Below are 24774 nucleotides of genomic sequence, written 5' to 3'. Positions count from 1 at the left end.
CGCTTGATGATGATTGTGTTTAACATTTTTATGTGTTCATATTGATTTACAAAAAGAGGCAAAGTCAAGATGTTACATGAGAAATGATCATAATGGATGACTAAAATTACTGATGAAAACAAAGACTTATAGCTTTCACATTGGCCTGTGCTTCTCTAAAAGTCAAAACTGTCATTTGGATGAAAAGGTTTAAAAAAGGAAAAAAAAAGACATTGAACAGACTAAAAATAAGGGACAAGCAGTTTAAAAAGTTTCATCCTAATGCAAACTGAAGTTGGTATGTAGTGAGTGCTGCTTGTACGAATTAATCCAATTTGTAAAAGTGAAGTGTCATATATACATGGAGTGTTATAAAGTCTAGGGAGCCCTAGAGTGTGTGCATGTGTACCCACCTCCCAATACAACCAACATTCAGCTGCAAATCAGAATCTCTAGACTGAAGAGAGAAAAGTCGCAATTCGACTTTGATTAGAATTAAAGTAATAAGTTAATCATGAGCTAAAACTGTGAAGCCAAAATGAAAGATAAAATTTTAAAACATGGCTGTAGAAAGGAGGTCCTAGAGTTGGAGACTTCTTATTCGGCATCCAGGACCATAATGTGTACAAAAAGTCCGGCTGAGGGGAGTAGGTCTCCGTTCTTATTGAACAGCGGCACGTGTCTGTATCCTGTGTGGGAGCACAAAGGGGCTGCGGTCAGTGATGGCACAGGACAACATGAAGTGCTCCTTGTGGAGCGGATGAATTGGGTTCTCTATGTCACACCACAGAGAAGGGACACTTCCCCATCTCTGTTTTCACACTTCATAAATGAATAACTGACTATCAGTGGTTTCACATCACTGGATTATAGTAAGGAGAAAAAAAAAAAGACTTGACAAATACAGCAAAACTCACCCATTTTCAAGCTGTTGAAGGGAAGCGTGTGCTGCCCGACAAAGTCATTATCAGAACTGGAGTCATAGTCTTCGATGCTGAAGCGGACCAATGCTAGTTCCGGCACATACACGTCAAACTGGAAGTTCTCATTCCAGGAAGGGTTAAAGCCTTCAAAACAGAAAATTTTGTATTGTCTTGATTCATTGCGGACACATTAAAATAAAACAAAGGACGTGAACGTGAGGTACCGTTGTTATCAAAAGGTTTGGTCTCTTTCTCTGCGACATCAGCTGGCACTCCATAGATTTCCACTTTAACCAGCGGGTCTACTATGGAGGACTTCTTCTGGTTCACTTTGGGAAGCTGCTGAGCTGATATGACCTATTGGCAGGTGAAGAATGATCTCAACTTTAAACGGGACTCAAAGGAAATCAAATAACTCCAGTGTGTGTCTGCACAATGAAGGCCTCACCATGACATGCAGGGTCTTGTGCGTCAGCCAGTCTCCTCGGGTCAGGGTGATGGGGTCAAACTCTGTGGCTACGTCCCTCATGAAGGCTGGTTTCAGGATGTAGCCGCTTTTGCCATTAACTAGGAATCTGCCCTGGTTCATATCCATGTCTGTACAGGGAGTCTGGAAGTTTAAGGCCACTTAAAAAACAAAACAAAAAGAGAATACAGTGAACATGAGCTCTTGGCCATTGCTGTATAATTATCAGTGTTTGTTATTCCTCTGTTAGCCATTACCAATTTGGCAGCCAGCGTTCCACAGAGGCAACGGGTTGTAGTTTGAGGAGTCGGTCCTGGAGCCAGCTGGATAGATGCGACTAAACTTTTCCACATTATGGCGCACGTAGGCGTTTGCTGTGGGGGGGAGGAAACAAGATTTATTGACAGTGCTTAATCAAAGTTTGTGAGTTCCTCATGGTTTCTCTTCCTTTACCCGACTCCTCTGCCAGCTTCATGGCCTTCCCCTCCTTGAAGGATGCCATTTCATAAAAGCTCAGGTTTTTTTGGGCATCTTCGAAGCCGTGGAAGTGGACGCTCTTAAAGTAGATGACCATGTCGGACAGCTCCTTCGCTAGCTTCAGCTTTTTCTTTGAAATATTGCGCAGAATTTAAGGGTGAGTAAACATCACGTGTGTGGTAATGTGCTTATTTTCATGGGCTCGACTACCTTTGTATTCTTCTCCTTTTGCGCATCCTCATCATTCGACTCTTCCTCCTCCGTCACATCGTTGTCATCTGCAGCTGCCTCAGCAAAAGTGTCTTCCAGTTTGTTTAAACGTTTCCCTTTGATCAGGAACTTCCCCTTTAGCTCCTGGGGGACCCCACACACACACACACACACACACACACACACACACACACACACACACACACACACACACACACTTTATCTCCTATGATCGGTTCAGCCTTGACAATCCTGATAAAACTAGTGAAACGGATGCTAACCTCAGGAGATGGGAAATTTGTGGGCATGCCATCACCCAGAGGAGAGGTGATGAGTGCACTGCCAAGGATGGAGCTCATGTGGCGGGCCATGACTTCCTGCTGTTCCACGCTGCAGTGGTTCTCCAAGGAGAGAATCACTGGATATTGGGATGTCTGAGGAAAAGCAGGCAACCCCCCCCCAAAACAAACACATATAAGTGTGTTGCTGGATGTTGAGTGAAGACATGCTGGATACCAACAGATGCTAAACATACCTTGAAGGCATGCTCACTGATGGCTTTGATCACATCTTTAAACAGGATCTTTGAGGTGAGAGTGTAGCCGTGGTAGATCACGGGCTCATTATCCGATCCGTCCCAGCAGTCCAGCTCCACACAGCGGCAGCCTTTCTGCAGAGCCCTGAGAGTGTTGGAGTGAGCATTAGTGACCAAATATACTGTTTAGACTAACAGTTCCATCAGTGAAACGGCGCAACGTGGCGAGAGATGGTTACAAGAAACTAAAATTCCAAGTTGTAATGAATTGGTCTCAGTGATTCAAGAACTGACAGATTATATGGCACATAAACACAAACTACCCTCACTGCCTGCTTAGCACAATTAACCAAGACATTAAAGGACATCATCATTTTTAGTCTTTGACTCTAGTAGACTAACTTCGCATGACTTGCAGTTCAAAATGAGCTTTTTTTGTCTTAAATGAAACAAGCCATTTTAGTTCCCTTCCATTTAAGGTAAATTTCTTCTGATTGGCTGCCCCTCACAAATGCAGGATTTGAACAGATGGGTGGGGTATTTGGAAGACCCCTTCTCTAAGACAGATATATATCAACAGATCAGAGAAATCTGATGTCTGACCTTTGTTCTCGTTATTTTAAGTGTTGGCCATGTTTAATGCTGAGCTTCCACCATTGTAATAACAACTATAGAACTAAAAAACGAGAACAAGTATGAAAGGTCCTATTTAAAGTCAGTAAAAGTGATGGACTTCCTACTGACAAAAACAGTGCTGCTGTCTTTTCATGCCTATTTCATGTTAGTGACTGCACTGTGAGTTAATGTTTTGGGTTGTTTGTTTTGATGGTGCAGCTGAGTGCTTCCAACAGTTATTTTTTTAGCTGATCTGGGGTTGAAAAATGAGATTACATCTCTGTGGTTCCTTTGCACACCGATAGGAAGATGACTAAAGATCAAGTTTGGATAAATAACTAGCCAAAAACTTTCATCAAGGACAAATTACTGAATCTCGGGATGGAAAGTGTTACCTAATGTACGCCTCTGTGCTGCTGGGGCCTTTGAGCTGATCCTCCATGAGGTAGGTGTTGTGAGAGGAGGAGATGAAGTAGTGGTTGAGGGGCTGGCTCATATCCTGGTACACATCCTTGTGGTCTGGATTCAGAATCATGGCATCTGGGTGATTCAGGTACATGAGGAAGCCATCTTTGGACAGCAGCTTCTTCTCCTTGGCTGAAAAGACACACATACACACCAAATGCAGCAGATCAGTCTACAGTGCATTTAAAAAAAAAAAACAACAACAGGAGGTCAGTAATTTATCTGTGGACAAACTCCATGAGACTCTTAATCCCAGAGACATCTTGGACAGAAAGAAGCGCAATTTCAATAATAGATCTGAGTTTTTCTACATGATAAAGAAATGCTGTTGTAAAAAAAAGAAACACATTTGTCAGCAGGACTCTTAAACTGTAAGAAATAACCGTAAAATCAAAAAAAAAAAAAGTTCTGGTAGCACATCGGCCAGACTGTTCTACAGTGGAGTCAAAAAACAACAAGATTTCTGTTGCTTCATTGTTTGTGGATTGGTTAATTAATTTACTGCAGCATGACTGGTTGAGGTCTTTATCATTAGGAGAAACTATACTAACAACAAAATACAGTTCACATTTTCCAAAGCCATCCACTGGGCTGGATTGGTGTCTTTACTGGGCCAATTCAGGCTCTCGGACCTTATGTTTGGCACACTTGTTTTAGGATGTTCCTGCAGGTGTGAGACCAGCTTGAGAAAATTATATTTCCCTTGTTAATATTTCATACTGAGGTCGAAGGTAAGACTACCTTATTGAGAAGAATACAGACTAATCAAATGAATGAAGGTTACTTCTGCTTATATTGTGGCTACAATCCAGGTTTGACATTACATGAAACTGTTGCTTAGATGCATATTCACACTTCCTGTTCCTAAACCAGCTTTGCAGAAGAAAACCTCTGGAAATCCAAAATCTGTACAATTACTATGTAGTAGTAGTCATGTGACCAAAGTCTGAAATTTATGATTGCCATCTCACAGCATGATTGCAGCTATATCTACATCTACTGGGAATGCAGATATGAAGGTACGAAGCAGTAATACACTGACACTCATGAAAAAGACAAAACAAACCCAGATAGCAAAAAAGAAATGTTTGAAATTCCAACAAAGAAGAAAATCTAGTCCACCAGCTGTGGGGAACATACCAAGGAAGACAAAGCTTTGAGAGAAGCAGAGGAACATACATCATAGCATCTCTTTCAACAGCCACTATGTTCAATCTTTGTCCATCAAAGTTTGTGCATATTCCAAGTTTATTAGATTGGAAGACCTGACATGAATGAACTTACAAGATTAGCAAAAGGTCGCAGTGTGTTGGAGCCTTAGACTCGGGCTGCCATAGACTGCAATTCCAGAGGAACAGAACGCAGAATAATACACAGCTGGAAACCACGAGCTTGAAAACAGTGGTTTTTAACCCTGGTAACCATATGCAGTTAGACCATTCACGGGATACAGCTCACTGATTTTTACAGGAAGAAAACCAGCAGAGCTGCGGTCCTGAGAAGACCTGAAAGAGGGCTGTGTACTGACCGTTTTCATCTGGTTCATACGTCTCGATGATTCTGTGCGCATCAGCCAGCGTTGCTTTCTCCCTCTGTTCTTTCAGCAGGAAATCCACCAGGTTCTGAGCGCTCATAAAGCCAGTGGTTTTGGCGTACTCCCCATAGATAACATCAATTTCGTCCCGTTGGGTCAACAGATCATAAAAGTGTTTGATCTCCTCTCCTGCCAGGGTTCCAGACTTGGACCTGTCACATTTCTGCATTGGGGGAAAGTAACACAAAGATTAGTCAACATTTTAAGTTGAAAATAATGCACTATAAAACTATTAAAAGCTGGATTTGCTATTAACAATAAAGAAAAAAAATATGTGGGCTAAAATATCAAGTTAGCACTGATTTCCTCTTGGAGCATTTCATTAGAGTTTCAATGGATTACTACAGCTTAGCCAGGAAGGCTCCAAGAATATGCATTAAAACAGTTTCTGCCATTAGGAAACATTAAGAAGCTCTGAGGAAACAACCTTGAAAAGCATTTCCACGTATTCATCATCCACTTCGATGTTGATCAGATGCATGAAACTCTTGACCTCTGACGGACTCAGGTTATCATCTTTGTTCTTGTCTGCTTTCCTCAAGCAGCTGAAGATCCAGCTGGAAGGTTTGTGATTTAAGGTGGAGATAAACAGGTACCTGTCACTCAGCGCTGTCCAACTGAATGTGACTTATTTACTTATACCACCTTTGCTTAGCTAAGCTCAGGATAGATTAAAGAGGACCTGGAGTGCTTTTGTCCTTTTTTCTGTCATATATACTGTTATAGTGGTGGATGAGATGCTCATATTACACAAGGTCACAGTTTTAAATAATGAATCAGAATATGTGAAATAATCTCTGAGCACTCGTTTGAGCATTTGTTTTCCCACGGCTCTGCTCAAGAAGAAAAAAGACGGCAAACATGGAAGGTGGCCTTAAAGGGAGCGGCACTAAAACGGCTTCAAACTTTTAGCCGGCTCTGCACAAAATAAATAAATAATAAATTAATTAAACTATCAATAAGGCAAAGTCATTCTAGTGGAGCCAAAAGGTGAAAATAAGGTGCAGGAACATCTTATGCGATAGGTGATGACCAATGAAGTCTTAATAACAGGTTATTAACAAACAGCCACCTGTTTGAGCTCAGCTTCAGCTTGCTCACAGTACAGCTTCCACTGTCGTGTAAAAGGATACTGCTCTGTCTTCTGCTTTCGACTCAGGTTGTTTAGGTTGGAGACCACTTTCTGCAGGCTTTTAACCCACTGCTTTCCCTCCTCCTCCGAGCTGGAGACGAGGTCCAGGTTCTTGCGGCGGCTCTTGAAAATGATGGAGAAGCAGCGGTCCTCCACCTGCTCCTCCGTGTTCTTCTTCAAGCCCTCCGACTGACGGCCCATTTGCACCGCCGAGATGTCATCAAGCGAAACTGAAGACAGAACGAATTTTATGCAACATTCATTTATTTTTTAAAAATCCACTTCCTGTCATTCAAACATGTAGCATGTGGCACACTGCTGAAAAGCAACACTTTATTTTCAAGCACACGTACAAGCCTGATGTTTGCAATTTCCCCTGCCTCCCACTGAAGTCAGTAATGAGCGGAGACGTTGGATGTACATGACTATGTGACAGCAGTTTCTGGGTGTCATCCAAGCAGAAAATACAATAAGAGTTATTTCTAACCACTCCCACTCCACAACACACTATAAAATAAATCACTATCTCTACAAACACACCCACACCGCTATCAGGAGCAACCCAGATGTGTATGATAATACCAAGGACTTTGTGTAGCTTTGTGATCAATCCAATCCTTTTATAATCCACAAAGTTTTGGTTGTGGCGGGAGAGGAACTCCAAAAGTGTTTGCTAATGCAAAGTAATAAAAAGTGTAAAGTAAAGAGACGGTGTGAGATTAGACAGATGTGTGCCAGGGGTTTGCACATGTGTGGGTTTTCGTCACACATATTCTGCTGGGAAGACAGGGCAGCACTCACAGGTATCATTTTTCTTGAAGGTCTTCTTGGATTCGCGCCACATTGTCTTGCAGTCCTCCTGGAGCCTGAAGTAACGAGTCTTCTTCCAGCTTGGGGAGAGGACCTTCAGGAGGTCTCCCCCCTTCAGGAGAAACTGGAGGTCGGGATCACCCTCCAAACCTGAGGAAGCAGGGAACAGAAGACCACTTTAGAGAAACTGCAGGAAAAGTGCAAACGCTCAGAAATCACAAGCAGGCCATCATTAGAAAGTCATAAAAGTTCATGGCTTTGCAAACACACGCGCACACAAAAGGTTTTACGCTGTGACAACAACGTAGCAGCAGTCTGACCCTGGATAACAGTTTGGTTTCGTCCGCTTGGCAGCGCAGCCTACCTAGGAGCTTTACGTTCATTTGTATCACCTTCTGGCCCCTGGCATACTGGAGTAACTCCTCAGACCTGCTTTTCTCGGGTTCTTTTCGTATGCACGACATGGTGCCACCCGGAGCTGCCGACACTGTCTGTGTTCACAAGGCACTGTGTGGAGGAGAAGGGCGTGTACCATTCCCACTCAAAGTTCACTCAGCTCCGTCACGTCCCCTTGAGTTTACAGTCAGCTGACAGCTTGCTCGTGCAGGAACACTATCGCGGAAAAGGAAGCGACTCCATACTCGTCTGTTTGAATATTGCTCCTGTGTTCATTTTTCAGGATTTGATCAGCATTCCCATACTCACTGTTAACTTCAGACGTTTTAATTAGCGTAAATTACCTGCTAGCAAATAAAAGCAGCCACAGGGCATAATTAGCGTCAAATGCCTGCATTACAAAAGATTTGACTTTGAGCAGAGGAGTGGTGTCAAACATGCGGCTCCGGCCCTCAATCCGGCCACCGTGATGGCTTTGCAAAATGTGACAACTGCAGTGACATCATTAATGACTGGTGTTTTTCAATAATACACACCGCCTTTCATTTTATGGTGCTGTTGGAGGGGTTGAAGTACTTCCATACAATTAAAAGGAAAATTTTGTTTGTTGTTGGTCAGAACCACCCGAGGCTCAAATGGGACTGTATGTGATGCATATTTCTTGTGAAATTGCAGCGCTATTATTGCTTCTCCCTGAGGTGGTCAGTGGCTTGCTGCTAGGAAGCTGTAAATAGGCTGAGATTTTTATTTATTTATTTATTTTAAGCTGAACTAATAGGAGGCTTGTAATATCAGAGTCCAAGAATATAACATCATCATCATTATTACTACAAACACAGGTTTGATACCTGCACTGGAGCCTGCCTAGTGTTGACTTCTGCATTAGTTATCTTATGGGCTCCATCTAGTGGTGACAAGGCGGTACTGCTAAGCGCCGTGATTTAACGCCACATTACTAAACTTCTCATTATTAAAAATAAAATAAAACAAGCAAACAGGCCTGCGATTACAGGACAACAAGCAGTTTTCCTGTAATATTTCCTCGTCCCTAGCCTCTATAGTGGAATGTGAAAGGCTGATTTGACTCTACAAGCAGTACGTCCACCGCCTTAGTTTGGTAACATTTCCTTGAGCTTGCAGCAAGGTGAAACCGAGCTGAATGAGAGGTGCCACACCTTTTTGAGTGTTTAAATGCACACAGTTGATTGTCTTGGGATTTTTCGCTAGATTAAGCGGCAAAAAAAAATAACAATAAGAGTAAAAATAAATATACATAGGACCGATATATTTCAACGCAGAAAATTAGATTTTTTAAATGTAAGGTATAAAAAAAAAAACCTTTGCTGACATGTAATCTTTGTCTTAGGGGTTATCGGATTTGGAAAACAGTGGAAGTTGGCCAAATCCAAGAAAGGCACAGTATATTTTAACATGGTGACTTAATCCAAAATGCATCCTACCTTTAAGTTTATTTTCGAGCCCGTTCGTTTCCATCCCGTCTTGAGTTCACTCCACTTTACGCAGCCCAATATTCCACTCACTTCATGCAGCTTCTCGTGAAAAGTTGCTGCTTCTTTCTCCCATATACACTGAACGGAAACCTGTTTTTGTTTTTGTTGCTGCTGTTGGTTTGTTTTTGTTTTTTTATAAAAACAGGCTTCTGCCAAGTTTGGGTACAAGGCGAGCGAACGCGGGCACACGCGTGGGTTTCTCCTTGCAGTCTGAACGGTGTCAGTGACTCCCACGGGCTTCAACACCGGTTTGACGAGCCTGCCATTCAAGCCGCGGTGCTGATGTCACAGCAGGTTAGACCTTTAGGTGAGCTTCTGCCATCCTGCATCGATGGGACTGGTTAGCGTGACCTTGTAGCCAGCATGCAGAGCTTACGTCGTCATTAGCTGAAAGGTTTCCGCGCACCTGCAGCCAAAAATTGGGGGAAACAATCCCGCATACCTTTTCTAATTCTGTTGTATGTACACAAGACTTAAGCTACCACTCCCTGAGCCTCGGAGTCTATTCCTCACCAAAAGGTAATTCTGCATGTGAATAAACAGGGAGGGGTCGTTCATTTGAGAAGCATGCAAGCTTAGATAACCCGTGGAAATACAATCAACTTCTGCTAAAGCCCTTTGCAGTGTTTTTTTTTTTTCTCTTTTTTATGGACACCTGTTCCTCTTTTGAAACTCCACCAAGGGGCTGAATAGCAAATTTGGCTAACTGCCACTACGCATAGCCTAGTTTTCTTTTCTTTCTTTTCCCTTTTTAAAAAAAAAAACAAAAAAAAAAAACTTTGAGCATATTCGTTGCACTGAATGGGGCAGATAAAGTTTTCGCCCTTTTCTGTTCATGCACAGCTTTCCTTTGGAGAGATAAAAGCCCTGCAATCACTGGTGTGCTGGGGCTCCTGTGGCTCTCAGCACTTCCCTTTCAGGCCTGGCTTAGACTCAACGCACTGTCAGCATTAGGATGAGTGAGCTTTCATGCACCATCACAAGGGGAGGGGATGACACCTCCAAAATCTACGCAGGGACCGGGGGTCGGGAAAACAGGCGGTGTGGGGAAAGGAGACAAGATTAAAAATAAAAATTAAATAAATAAATAACCGTGACTAGATTTGCAGAGGTCAAGATTTATGGTTACTAATGAACTCCACACTGCTATTCCTGTAAAAGACAAGACAGTGAGTTCTTTAGCATTTACTTTAATATTTAACTTAAGTCATTGCATCAAAGGTGGGCGATAAAGTACCAAGTGTGAAACAAAGGAAAATGAAACTTTCCAAGAAAATCACTTTAACCAGATAATGAAAATCAACAAAAAAACAAACGAAGCAGATATCATGAGGCTTCTTTCAGTGGTACAAGCTGTCTCTGCTTAGTGTCTGTGCTTGCAAAACAAGCAGGAACAGGCCCAGCTGTTTCCTCACATACCATTGATACCATCCATAGTTTTGCTTTCCCCCAAAACACCCCCTGTGCAGTACGGGTGCTGCTTTACTCACAGACTGTGCAATGCCTGGTGTTACCAGAGGACATAGTCAGCAGCAGGAATCCAGACAGGAAACATTTTGTATGAAAGAAAGAATGACAGAACTACAGAAAGAGATGTTTGTCTGATGTTTTACCTGCAGTACATAGTTTAAAAGTCACCTTTATCTGTTTACAGTTCCACGGCACAGCACACAGTACACCTGGTTCTCATTATCGCTGCAGTGTTTCAACATATGAATGTTATAAACTGCTAAATACCTCAAACAGGTTGTCTTTTAAACCCAGTCTATGGTATTTTTGGGGTTCGGTATTGGCCATTAGATTATACAACTACATAAGAACTGTAATTAATTTAAAGTAGTTTACTTCAACTTTATTCCAAGAAGGTTTTAGACCAAAATTATACATTTTTTAATCAACATTTAACATGTAGGAGTTTACAAAGATAACCCATTGACGTCAACTGAACAACCCTGCTTTTTGCAAATCACTTTAAATTAATGCCACCTGGCCACTCACTACGTCATTCTTTACTTGGCATTTACAAAAACATGACTGTGGAATGTCACTGACATCCAACGCGTGATAAAGTATCTAAAATGGCTGCATCCTTTGTTTAATCACTTTGACTTGAGCTTGGTTGAAAACATCACAAGGTCAAGGAAAGGTTTGAAGGGGAATTAATAAGGACTTAGGAAAGGAGACCTCTGTAAGAGAAAATCTGACTCTGAATGTCAAACAATCTTCCCTCATTTATAAAATTCTCTTCTTCTTTGGAAACCTTCAAATCAAATTTGAAGACCAACCTATTTTCAAAGGCCTTTGGATCTCTTTGAAACTGCGTTTATTCGGTCTTAGTTATTTTGGTCTTTTATCTCATTTGATGATGTGTATATGTATACATGTATTCATGTCCTGTGTGTGTGTGTTTATGTTGTATATACATATATACTTGTATAGACATGTGTATAATTGTTTGCTTGTGTGCATACATGTGGATGTTTTGTAATGTTTTTTTTTTACCTCATTTATCTTAATTTTTCTTTTATTTGATTACATTGTGCCTCTGTAAACATGCTATACAAATAAAGCTGACTTAACTTGACTTGAATGTGTGCTTTGTTTAGACTACAATATCGAGACAATGGACTACAAAATGTGTGTCTTACTTCAACCCAGTGTGCTCTTACTGTGTTGTTCGATGCAGGTCAAATTAAAAACAAAGATGTAGCCAATAAAATGGAATAAATCCTATTAGTATTAATTTACTGCTTGAGAGATGAGCCAGATGAACTCATTGTCTCCTCTCTGTTTAGGATTTCTGTGAACTGAAGTTAAAAAAGGCATTATAATCCTAGGTTGGCAATACGCAAATAGATATTTGTAAAAAGATAATACAATAATAATCTGAATTTACATGGCTTATGTAAATGTTTTTTCCCTCTCCAGTTGTGTAATACTTTAACTGTGAGCTGTTATTGAAAATTCAAAATATAGCAGGTTATAGAAATGGAAACAGCACATACAGTAAACTGTCGTCATTAACAGAATGGTGTTTTTGTATAAATTATGAGATGGGATTATCTTCTCACCAAGGTTCAGTGGCATGCTAAATTCTTTTTAATTTACTTAAAGAAGATATGTAAAGTCGTTCCACAAGTAACAGCTTAAATTCATTTGAGTCATTTGTGATGTTATTGTGTTTTGGCGGGTTTATTTAATGGCTTTTTGCTGAGTCAGTTCAGCGTTTTAGGAAAAAACACGGTCAGTTTTTAGGAGTTATTAGCACAGTTTGGTGGAACAACTTGATAAAACTTTTTAAAGTAAAAAAACACTTTTTACTGCACTGTATTTCATTGAAGTAACATAAATTACTCAAGTAACCTAAAAAACAAAACAAAACACACCCTATGTTCTGCTATTTATCGCGACTTCATCGTGACAATGGGAGTGAGTCACATTCCCCTCATTAGCACCCCCTGCCGCCCATAACTGAAAACTATTCTGAATGTGCGGGTAAAATTGATTGAAAGAACTATAATATCCGTAAGCATACTAAACCCATTTTCACTTAAAATCTATTAAAGAAAACTATACATTTTGCCTTTGTTTAACTAAACGTCCTTAAAGTTTTATAGCTTGCCCCACTCAAGATGGCGCCTTCTTCGTCCCTCCTCTCTCTCCATACGTCACGCCATTCGTCAGTAGCGCGTAAAGTTGTGTTGACAGGAGCGGCAGCAGGAGTTGTCAGCGGAGCAGTAGCAAGCTTCATCGAATGGAGTAATCACAAAGCTAACATCAAACAGGCGTCTCTTTTTAAATTCAGAAGTGCTGTTTATACCATTTAGACCACGACCATGGCAGATGACCAGTCCTCTCAGCCCTGGTCCATCGACAAAGATGACTATGAACTCAATGAGGTGATAGGTGAGAAGCTTAGCTTGCTAATGTTAGCATTGTAGCCTTCCCTGGCTTACACTGTCGTCGGCTGTCAGCTGCTATTAGCCAAGTAGCATTGTATGTCTGCAGCTAGCAGAAGTACAATTACGACCCATAGCTACACTGCAGTAACGCTAACAGCTCAGAAGTTTTTCCGTAGAAGGGCAAACCGATTAACTGTCTCTGCTAGCAGGAGACATAAAGTAAGGTTGTATTCCTGCTATCCGGCACGAAGCTAAACGGCTAGCTAAAGCAGTTTAGCTTTAAGTACGTCCAGATTCTTCCGTTGTTAGAATGGGTGGTGCTCTTTTGCCCAAGGTGTGATATGGCATGTAGTGAATCAGTCATACTTTACACAAGTTCAAATAACTGGAACATGACTTTGATCAGAAGAGTTAGAGAGTTAGGGTCATTTTCACAACGCTGTTGAGTTTGGCTTGATCCTGCTTCTTACAGTTAATGACTTTATTCAAGGATTTTATTGGCATGTATTCACATGAGGTGAAACTAAATTTGCACTCAGTTCCCGGTTAAGAACATGAATAAGAACACACAAAGATCAATATTTGCAAAAAAAACAAACAACCCAAACAAAAAACAAAGATAAAGAAACATATTTACAGTGTGAATTAAGTATAACTAAGAAAACGATTAAAAGTTTCCCAAAACGTGTGCACTGAATGTAGCTTTCTTATGTCCGTTACTTTTTTTTTAAAGAGCAACAAGGACTACAGTCTACAGAGAGAGACTAGTCTCCAGTGTGAGAAACATGTCTTTACTCTGTACTTGTAAGACCCAGTACAGCGGTCATATGCTGACTGAGTATCAGAGACCGCTCCACAGTGGGATAGCTGGACTTTTTTTTTATTGGTCTCTTCAGGAAGTGGAGCCACTGCAGTTGTCCAGGCAGCTTACTGCAAGCCGAGAAAGGAGAAGGTGGCCATCAAACGAATCAACCTGGAAAAGTGTCAGACTAGCATGGATGAGCTTCTGGTAAGAAACTACAGCGGAAGGTGGTGCAGAAATTCATGTTTGTGTTTTGCTGAGAATGTTTTCCATACAATCCGCACAAGAGATTGATTAAGCAGTTATCTGAGAAAAAGTTGGAAAGATGTATATAATAACATTCCTTTGAGAGGAGGAATAATAGACAAAAATAATCAGTGAAAGTTAGCTTTAGTTTAATCCAGTGAATTCAATACGTCACAAGTCAATACCTCACTATTGCTATTGATTTATATTTACTGAATCAATAGCTGTAGTGCAAACTCCAGTAAAAGCTGTTAGTGCCATGTAACAGGTTTGCTTGTTGGATTAATCACTTACCTGAAAGTAAGAATTCATCCAGGATCGTAAATAGACTCTCAACATTTTATCAGCTGGATCTGTCACACATTATACATCTTAGGACCTTTGTCAACCACTTTAAAGTATTTTAGAGCATTTATTTTGTTTAACTTAAAGATCATAATCACGAGATGTTGGAGTAAAACACCAGAGATTACTTGGCTTTGCCGCAGTCTTTTCATTTTTATCCCCAGTTGATTATTTCTTCTTAAGGACCATCATAGCAGTGTATGCTGTCTGCTGTAAATATTTTATTTGATTTCACTATCTTCCTACTCAGTTCTTATATAATGTCAAGCTCCTGAATCCTCTTATGTCTAAATGCTGGGTTAAAAATGTCTTTGCTTGGTGGCTTTGTAATAATGTTGAAGCTGAAGTTTTCAGGTTTTGCTTTTTTTAATAGGGGAGATTTTGTCTTTGAGGAAGAGCACACATTAAGCTGTTGCATTTCGCTCTCACTTGAGCCAGCTCTTATTAAATATTCGAAAAGATCAAATCCTGTGACTGAGATCGAGTTTGTCTTTTTAAGTTTAACATAAAGATTCAGTTTGTGCTTGGCTTGATAGGCCACAGTTGATGCTTCCTGGGTGACCTTGTATCCAACATTTTTCTTCTGTGTGCAGAAAGAGATTCAAGCTATGAGCCAGTGCCACCATCCAAACATTGTGTCTTATTATACCTCCTTTGTGGTGAAGGATGAGCTGTGGCTGGTGATGAAGCTGCTCAGTGGTGGTAAGTGTTGTTACACTGATGAAACCTGTTCCTAATTTGACCTGCTCTTGGCTAACCTGTCTTCTTGTATTACTAATAAGCTCAAGTTTGAACTTGGAATGAATATTGAGATTAACTTCCCACAAAACCAGTTCTTGAGATTTATTTTATGGGCTTCTTTAATTTCACGATCATTTCTGTGAGAACACACTTATGTGATATATCCACTACTGATTTAACACTCTCTGTTTAAACCTTAATGTGTTCTGCATCTTTTCTGCAGGACACATGCTCCATCATTTAGCATAGAGAGGGAGATTGTAGCAATGTTATACCACACTGTGTTGATAGTAATGGTGAGTAAGTCTGTGTGCAGACCGGCTGTCGGTCTTATTTTGTTCATATTTTTGCTAAAATATGTGCTTCTGTGTGGAGTCTAAAACCAGCTTTAACCGACTGATTGATGGTTTACCCATCGAGGTTACGCCCTCTTTTGTACAAGTTCATAATTTCATATTGCACTATGTTGTCAGGGAATTTACTGTCTACAGTTTTTGCCACTGTTGTCTTTTGCATATGTAAATGTTTGCACATCTATTCCACCAAGTGGAAACAAATTTGCCACTACTTTATTCCACTGGTTGTTGTGCATGTTGCTGCTGTACTCTGCGGGGTTCTGGCAGGTTGTATTTTGTTTAGTTAACAGGGCACAGCTGCAGGGTTTGTTTACAGTATAAGCCTAGGTTGAATTCCACTTGATGTTCTTTTAACCAACTTGGAAACTCTCTCCATGTGCTGCGAGCACATCTTGTGACAAGCCTCTGCCTGTCTTTCCCTCTTCCTCACTCACTCACTCGCTCTTTCTCAGGCTCGGTGCTGGACATCATCAAGCACATCATCTCTCGCGGTGAGCATAAGACCGGTGTGTTGGATGAGGCCTGCATTGCCACCATTCTGAAAGAAGTCTTGGAGGGGCTCGAGTACCTCCACAAAAACGGGCAGATTCATCGGTAGGTTGTGCTGATTTATTGCGCAGCAGCTGAGTGATTACTGTACACAGTGTTTGCACTCTTTGTAGCTCACATGTCCCATCGTACACTGCCATCTCAACTCAGTCAGGCTCTGGGCCTTTCATCTCTGCATATGAGTGTGCGGTTTGAACTAGACCTCACTCCTTCAATATTTAATACAGTGAAGCTGCATAATTGAGGAGGTTTGTTTTACATAAAAGTTCCTCCCAGGAACACTGTGGACCACCAGTGAAAAGAAAGGCCTCTGTATCCTGGATGTGTGACAACTGTACTTGTTGTAAATTAACAGTCCCATTCACAAAAAAAATAATGTCAAAGGAGCATTTCCAGCAATCTATTATGTATTTAATTAGATAAATCTAATAATAATAATCATGAGAGATTAGATTTTCTGATATTTTAAGAGTGAATGATTATTCAGTCAGGCTGGGCTCAGGGTGACCCATTCAAGTTGTTTGCGCATATTTCCACTCGGTGTAAAGCATACAAACAGAAAACAGGTGGATTAAAATGAACCTGATCAAAGGTGAGGCTTTATCGTGTTTCTGTGGAATAGTAAAATATTTGGAGTGTTGTTCATTTCTGGAGCCGAGCCACATCTGTGTCGGGGCACAGCCACTCTTTGTGGGCTTCTAATTGTAGTCTGTGGTTTAATCCTCCTTTGCTTCATGCACAGTGATCTAAAGGCTGGAAATATTCTTCTCGGGGATGATGGCTCTGTGCAGATAGCTGGTAAAGTGTTTCTGCTTTGTCTGCATTTACTGTGGTTTGTGGCATTTGAGGCAGTTTTTCATCATCTCCTATTTGTTGTGTTTCATGCACTCAAAACACCAGACTTTGGTGTGAGTGCCTTTCTAGCAACAGGTGGAGACATGACGAGGAACAAGGTTCGGAAGACGTTTGTGGGGACGCCGTGCTGGATGGCCCCAGAAGTCATGGAGCAGGTATAAGCCTCGCTTGCTTTATCCCTCTTCTTTCCCTCTCTCCAGTTTCTCTGCAGTGCTACAAGCTTGGATATAAAAGGACAACTCGAGCGCTTTGTTCACTCGGCTCTGTTTTCAATCTGCAGGTCCGTGGCTATGACTTCAAAGCTGACATCTGGAGTTTTGGGATAACTGCTATTGAACTGGCCACTGGGGCAGCACCATATCACAAATACCCACCAATGAAGGTAAATATGTGCAGAGTTTACAGTGATCCAAACAGCTTCTTTGTTCCACGGTAAAAAGCTCAAAGCTCAGACCATTTATAGTGTGGAGAGGTTTGATTCTGTGTAAACTGCAGGACATTTAACATCACCATTGTAAGGATATCTTCACTTTTTAGTCTGTTCACCAGCTCAGGCTGATCTCTGCCTGTCTGTAGGTGTTGATGCTGACCTTGCAAAACGACCCTCCCTGCCTGGAGACGGGTATTACAGATAAGGAAATGGTGAAGAAGTACGGAAAATCGTTCAGGAAGATGCTGTGTCTGTGTTTACAGAAAGATCCTGAAAAAAGGTTACTCTGCAAAACCTTTTTCTTTCTTTTTTTGAGCAAACTTCCAGACCCAATTTGTGCTAATTTTTCTGCTTATTAGATTCCCCTGTTGCTGAACAAATATAATGAAAAGCCTCGTGTTTCTTTCCTATTTAGGCCAACTGCTGCCGAGTTGCTGAAGCACAAATTCTTCACGAAAGCCAAGGTGAGCCATGCATCACGGATATAAAAATAAGCTGAAAATATTGCTGTAGGTTTCAAAGAGAGTATTTATAGATCCTGTAAGAAATGGTTGCCTTTGTGTTCCAGAACAATGAGTTCCTACATGAGAAGCTCCTGTATAAGGGTCCAACAATAACAGAGCGATCTAAAAAGGTACATAATTTACTCATGCACTGAATCCACGCTCACCAGTATTTCTGTGCATTGCTCTTATCAAGACAAGGTGTGCTGTCTCGTCCAGGGCGTGTCCCAGTTTTCCTAACGCTCTGCCTAATGATTGCTGGGAAATTCCTAGAGAGGACGAATGAGTCACTGTTGCTTCTCTTCACTGCGCCGTGTAGGTGCGTCGTGTGCCTGGCTCAAGCGGCCGTCTCCACAAAACGGAGGATGGTGGCTGGGAGTGGAGCGATGACGAGCTGGATGAGGAGAGCGAGGAGGGCAAAGCTGCTGTAGCAGCTCTGCGGGTAAGGCCCTGCATGCCTGCGCCATCTGATAGTCCAGGTTATTTTATACGGCGGCTATTTCTCAGTGCACAGCGTCCTTTGGCCAGCAGATGGTGCTGCTTTACTGTTAGTTTGAGCATATGTTTAGCCAAGCAGGAATGCAGTACTAGTGAGCTCCTCTGCTTACTTAATTCATGTTGAGATTAGAGCTCAGAAACTCCAGATTTCAGAACTTTATTCGACCTAAGAATAGCGGGGGTTTCAGCAAGTAAAGATGCAATTATTGTGTAGAACTGTAGTTTGTGTTGTTTTGTTTTTTAAATCTAATTACTGATTCTGATTTTTACCCCCAAAATGACAAATTAAAAAAAATAAAAATAAAAGGAGCTGGAATTATAATTGGCATATCACAATTCATGCTAAATGGCATGTGTCCATGGGGCATTTTTGGAGAATTGCATGTGTTTAATCCTGATAATCTGTCATGTCCATTCTGCAGTCACCAAGAGTAAAGGACGGGCCCCAGAATATGGAGGTAAGTCCTCTTGTAGTGGACATGACCTGCAAATCTGTCTTATGCCCCCCCCCCCATTTGATTTGCATTTATGTAAAATTGACTACTGATTAATTTTGAAATTGGTATCTTGTAGCTTTTCCCACCAGCAGATGGCTCCAGTGCACATCTGCAGCCACCTGGCGTGGCACATGAGAGATCTGCGAATGCAGGTCCAACAGGAGAACACGTGGCACCACAGGCTCCCGCTCAGACAGCGAGCCCTTCACACGGGCCTGCTGTTCAGGTAACAGTTACCTAAAAAGTTACAAACAGAGCTTTTGGGACAAATGAATTTTTGGTGGCGTATTTGTGGGGAAGGCATCCACAACAATACTCGTTCATGAAGTAATTACACTTAAATTCTCAAGAATAAGTTCCCTGTTAGAAGCATAGGTTGTTTTGTTTCCCCCAACTCACCCCTGCTGTTTTTGATATTTTCACTGGTATCTTGTTTTGTGACCGTAAATCCCATTTTGTTTGGCATTACATGTGTTTTAAAGATGCGTGGTGGAGTTTTCTCCAGACCAAATGCATTTTAAGCACAGTTGTGGATGGGAATTGTAGTCACCCTGCTCTGCGAGCGATGTGGACACCCAAGCTTGTGAATGCGATAACTCGAGAACAAAGACACGTGTTCCCAAACGTAAGTCCTTTACTATTTTCCTTCGATAGGATCCAGCTGCCTCATCCAGCGTTCCCATCAGTCTCGTCCTGAGATTGAGGAATTCCAAGAAGGAGCTCAATGACATCAGATTTGAGTTCATGCCTGGCAGAGGTAGAAATATTCCCAAAGCTCTTTCTTCTCTCTCACGCTCTTCCACTCCAGTCTCTTAACTCTGTTTGTGGTTTATCTTTTCACTCGTGTCCTCAGACTCTGCTGATGGAGTTTCTCAGGAGTTGGTCTCAGCTGGTCTGGTTGATGGAAGGGACTTAGTCATCGGTGAGTCCGACAGAGCCCTACATGTTGTGATATTATTGCTAAGATAATATGTCAATATTAATGATTGTTTTGCATTCAATTCTTTCTTTAAACATGGTATCAAGTCTTGCAATTAACTGAAAGCGTTTTAATGCTCATCAGTAAAGCTTGTTGCAGCCTCAGTGTTCAGAGTTCTCCGCTTAGGTGTTGGGCATCACAGCAGCTGGATGCAAAGTTCACAGTGCAGAATGCAAATCTGTTGAGTTTTTTCATATTGTTCCAGATCGGTTGCTCGCATCCTTTTGGGTCTTTTCAATAAAATCAGCATTTAGGAAACAATCTAACTACTTCTATTAATCACAAATGCTGTTAACATTTGTAGGGTGTCTCGTCATCGTTGTCATCTTCTCACAACTTCATAGGCTTCTATTACACATCCAAATTAAATTGTGAAAGCTGGTTCCGGTGACCCACGTGTGTTTCCTTCGATGCAGCAGAATGATCTGTATGATGTCTTTGCTGTTCCTTTGCACACGTGGGTAAAGGACATTAGCCACATCCTCAAGGAAAATTTGAGCTGAGCAATAAATCAGAATTGAGCACTGAGGTCTGCAGTGAATGTAGCCTTAGTCTGCTCACAGCTTTCTAACTTTCCTGTCTTTACAGTTGCTGCCAATTTGCAAAAGATTGTTGACGATCCACACAGTAACAAAAATGTGACCTTTAAACTGGTGAGCACACAAACCGAGTTATTTATGAAGTAATGCTGTGACTTGCTGTGACTTTCAGATATGTCGCATATTCATTGATTAACACAGTTTGTGTGTATGGATCAGTATTTCTTCTCAGATATTTAGTAACAACAGTTAGTTTTGTTTTCTTTTTTCTTTTTCCAGGCGTCTGGAGTGGAAGAGTCTGAAATTCCCGATGATATTAAACTCATTGGATTTGCGCAGCTCAGTATCAGTTAAGTCCAACCAGAGCCAGATACAAAGGACAGAAATAAATGGTATGGCACAGCTGCATTGTAGTCAATTCCAAAAACCACTTCTGCCAAAGGGAGGAGGAGGAAATGATGAAGAGAAGGAGGCATAAGCCTGGTAGGAGTGTAACACTACTGCAGCATGCACGAGGACCACATTGAGGGGGTTCAGTTCATCACAGGAGTCACTCTTGAAAAGTTTACAGTGCGCTTATGTGAGGGGGAAGAGATGCAATCAGATATCAGTTCCTATTTTCTTCCGGTTTCCATTCTTTGTCTTCATACACAAGCACAATCCAAGCCGTCTCCTGCCAGTACTGGAAACGATTGCCTTTTATTGTTTTATAAAAAAAAAAAAAAGCAAACATTTAACTGTGCCACAAAACTCTGAAGTGTCGGGCCACCTTTGTGTGGCACTTTATGATACATTGAAATTAAAAAGCAAGTTCAGCCTTAGTTACTTTAGACCTTACCAGTGTAACTGGTGGTAGTTTGTGTACTCTGTGTATTTCACATGTACGCCTAAGAAAATCCCCGTAATATCGATACAGATATGTCGTAGCATAGGTTTTTTGTTTTTGTTTTTTATGAAAGTCCATAAATTCCGATGAACTTTTACCTATTATGTCAAAAAGGATCCAGCCCGAGGCAGTGTGATCAGCTCTCTCCTCCGCAGCATCTGTGGTGGTTTTGTCAAAACATAACCAAGGATTTTAAGCTCTAACTGCACTGCTTAAATCAACTGTAGCCCCTCTGTCCCACAGTGCCACACTCGGTCAGTTGGCATTTATCCCAAGGTATTAAAGACACATTATTTTCACAGGTTGAGGGAATGCCTGATATTCTTGTACTATGCAATAGCTGTTTTCTTTTCACGGTATGTGGTCACTGGTTACTAATCATTTCCTTTGTGTTGGATACATTTTCTTTCTTTTTTCGTACCTCATAAGGAGTTCATAACGAGTCAACCAGCCAAACTGACATCGCTAAGAGCCCATTGTAAGATTTAACTTTCATATCCACAAACACGGGTAATGACTGCTTCTCTTTTTCTTTTTCTTTTTATTCCCCTTTAAGTTGTCATCGAATCTCGCAATAGCTGATTTAACAGTTCTTACAATTCCCAGATGCTGGTTTTGAGTGCTGATGAACTTCTGTAAAGGTGCGCATACTCATATGAAGCTTAGAAGGGGAAGACAGCTAGCCATGCAGATAGCTATTGGCTTATTTGCCTCCACCCCAGTACAATGGAGATGAATGGGATTCTGCTTTCAAGCACTGATTGATGGCATTGCTGCTTCATCAGTGGCTGGCATGAAATTTACTACATGTGTATACTTATATATTCTGTGCACACTGGTGGTCCTCAAAGTTTTTATTTTCTTGGTCAAATGTTTTGGCATCGCCTCGATTGGCACGAGAGTTTACAAAGCAGCTGCTCGGCATTCTTGTTTTGTTTAAATGATCTCAGACCACTATACATTGGATTGTCACTAAATTTGGCACAGGTATTAAGGACTCCTTGTCCGCTTTGCTCCCGGTCTTTTCCTCTTTTTTCACTATCTGGTCCAAATTTCAGTTTGTCTGGTACTTAATGTTTTAACACGAACACTCATCACAAACACACTGAGAAGGTGAGCATGGTCGATACACTTGTTAAAAACATGTTAGAATGTGCGGTGAAGGTGTCACCATAATACTGGTAATGACTATGTTTAAAATGTTTTAAAAATACACACTTGTGATGTAAATAATTGCAGCTTTGCTCAGTTATTTTGCAGATTCTTTCTACTTCCCTACACTCGTATTTTGAGTCTTACTCATTTGCCAAAACACAATAAATCAATGACAGCATTATCTTGGTTTGTTTTTGTTTTGTTTTTTTCCCCCCACAAATTTCTTTAAAGCTAGCAACCTTTTAAAAATCATTGGAAGCTTTTGTTGTCACTGGGCAAGTTGTTTCAGTACTGTAGTGTCTTTGCTTTATGAACACCAAGTCACTCATCACTCCCAGTGTAGCTCTGTGGTGGTTTTGGACCATGTGCAGAGGGCTGTGACACAGCTCTTAGTTCAAGGACTGATGTAAATGGTGTATGTTAACATGTTGTAACTGTACATATGATGGCAACTCCACGCACTGTCGCACAGACATGAGGTTTGTATGTAATGATGTCGTTGCATTGACTGTTGAAGTGTACATGTCAGATTAAAGGAACATATTACTTGTAAATATTGATTAAAGGCAAACAGATTGAGACTCATGTTCAGCACGCAGAATTCAGTTTGTTTTGTAGTGTTTTCCACTGTTGGCCTTTGCCTGAGCATCACTAATCATGTGTGGATTATTCAGTTGGTTCATATGTTAACATGCACATCTTTTTTTTTTTTTTAAATTACATTGGGCTTGAAGTCACACTCTGCGTTGATGTCATGATATGTAGTGTTTCCTCATGGAAGCCAGTTACAGGCTGATTGATAGATAATTTTAACTAGACGATGAACGGCACAGGTTACCCTACCCTCTGTGTGTGTATGTGTGATTTGGTCATTAAATGGTTGCTTATCAAAGACTTTCTAAACATCTTCCTTATCGTTTACTTTTAAAAAGTCATTCTGCCTCTTATGAGGGCACTCAGTGATTAGTATTATTTTTAATCAATTGATTGGCATGTATGTATGAACTTTGTTTTACAGATCAGTACCTATATTTAAAAAAAAAAAAAATGTACGCTTAATCATAAAATGTGTATATCCACCCATGCTTAGTTTGAAGAGTATTTGTGATGAGATGCAATGGTGATTTACCAGTTTGATACATTGTCAGTAAATTTCAGCACATGCAAGCTGATTGTTTTTTGTTTTTATTTTATTTTAGTTGTTGAATAAAGTTACATGATGGTATTCAATGAGTGTTGATGCTTTTATTTAAAGTGTCCTGTCTTTTAGTAGCACTGGGTTTTCATACACTCACACCCACCAAAGTAGAACTGTTAATGAGTGGGGGGAGGGGATGAGTTCCTACACACAGAAACTTAGACATTGCCATGTTATACTATGTTTCATATAATGTAATGACTGAAACAACACTAATGGAAATGATTAAATAAACAGATAAACACATGAACAAGAGCCTATAGAGATTTATAGAGCATGTCTTGGAAAAGCAAAATGAGATTGGCACAATCGTGCCATCAGACACCTAATTCTGATTGGAAAAGCTCCCAGCACTTTTTATTTTATTTTATTTTATTTTATTTTTTTTCAAGTAAAACAAAATTTTCTTCCTTTCCAGCTTTTTTCTTTTCTTTTCTTCAATTTTTTAAATGTGAAAGCTGGTCTCTTTCAAACGCTTACTCTTTTTGCTTACATGAAGTTTTGTATTGTAGTTTTCATTTTATCCAGTCAGATCCAGAGACACTGCAGCACAGACTGGATCCTGAGTGCGGGTCGTAACCTGACAGAGGAGCAGCTCGATGTGAGGGTGGGACCTTCAGCAGGTGTTCTATCGTTTTCATATTTTATTATCTCTTTGGTGCATTTCCTTCATGCAGCAGCTTGTCACAGTTCAAAACCTTTAGACACGATAAATAGAAATGAAACAAAAATATTAAACACTGCTAAATTAAAAAAAAAAAATCTGTATAAAGTAATTATTAGGTGATCCACATTCATATAAAAAATTAATAACAAAACAATGAATTTAGTGTGTTTTTTGTGATTCCCATGTTTTAATCATATAAAGAGACCATTAGTGATAATAATGATAATTATTATTATTATTATCATTACATATTTACATATCATTACATAAACAAAAAAAACCCAAACTCGTTAAAAAGCTGTTTTGTTGTTGTTTTTGTTTTTAGGTGTTTTTGTCGTTTCTAACTTGGAACTAGAAAAATTTGAACACTTAAGAGTTTCATAAATGATTCTTTGAGTAATTGTTTCCTGACTGCAGGTGTTTCTAGAAACTGGTCTCATGAAGAAACGAATAAAAATCATACATTAACCAGAGAAACTACAATCAGTACCAGTGTGCTGCTGTCCTGAGGTA

The 24774-nt window shown here is 40.6% G+C and overlaps 2 protein-coding genes across 4 annotated transcripts; one reads left to right on the top strand and one right to left on the bottom strand.

Annotated features, from left to right (window-relative positions):
* Positions 1–13: 13 nt before the first annotated feature.
* On the bottom strand, positions 14–9796 carry LOC309693725 (1-phosphatidylinositol 4,5-bisphosphate phosphodiesterase delta-1-like). Of its 3 annotated transcripts, none has more exons than XM_082513201.1 (15): positions 9063–9796; positions 7198–7356; positions 6398–6626; positions 5692–5821; positions 5199–5427; positions 3601–3802; positions 2591–2735; positions 2337–2489; positions 2056–2199; positions 1822–1975; positions 1626–1742; positions 1351–1529; positions 1127–1259; positions 897–1046; positions 14–668 (listed from the first exon to the last, which is right to left on the bottom strand). In XM_082513201.1, the coding sequence occupies exons 1-15, from the start codon at positions 9094–9096 to the stop codon at positions 577–579; spliced, it is 2250 nt and encodes a 749-aa protein (XP_082369327.1). In that variant the 5' UTR covers positions 9097–9796; the 3' UTR covers positions 14–576. The 3 variants fall into 3 exon arrangements, with proteins under 3 accessions (XP_082369327.1, XP_082369326.1, XP_082369328.1); XM_082513200.1 differs by lacking the exon at positions 9063–9796 and adding an exon at positions 7571–7849; XM_082513202.1 differs by lacking the exon at positions 9063–9796 and adding an exon at positions 7599–7663.
* Positions 9797–12562: 2766 nt separating this feature from the next.
* LOC309693726 (serine/threonine-protein kinase OSR1-like) lies at positions 12563–23621 on the top strand. The gene is made up of 17 exons (XM_082513203.1): positions 12563–13019; positions 13912–14024; positions 15002–15110; positions 15958–16099; positions 16797–16852; positions 16955–17064; positions 17190–17291; positions 17486–17619; positions 17755–17803; positions 17908–17973; positions 18162–18284; positions 18763–18798; positions 18914–19063; positions 19492–19594; positions 19691–19759; positions 20405–20469; positions 20635–23621. The coding sequence occupies exons 1-17, from the start codon at positions 12950–12952 to the stop codon at positions 20707–20709; spliced, it is 1572 nt and encodes a 523-aa protein (XP_082369329.1). The 5' UTR covers positions 12563–12949; the 3' UTR covers positions 20710–23621.
* The last annotated feature ends 1153 nt before the right edge of the window (positions 23622–24774 follow it).

Source organism: Aulonocara stuartgranti (assembly GCF_965226115.1).
Source record: "Aulonocara stuartgranti genome assembly, chromosome: 18".
Lineage (NCBI taxonomy): Eukaryota > Metazoa > Chordata > Actinopteri > Cichliformes > Cichlidae > Aulonocara > Aulonocara stuartgranti.
Note: the sequence above shows the minus strand (reverse complement) of the source record. Positions and strands in the feature narration are given on the sequence as shown.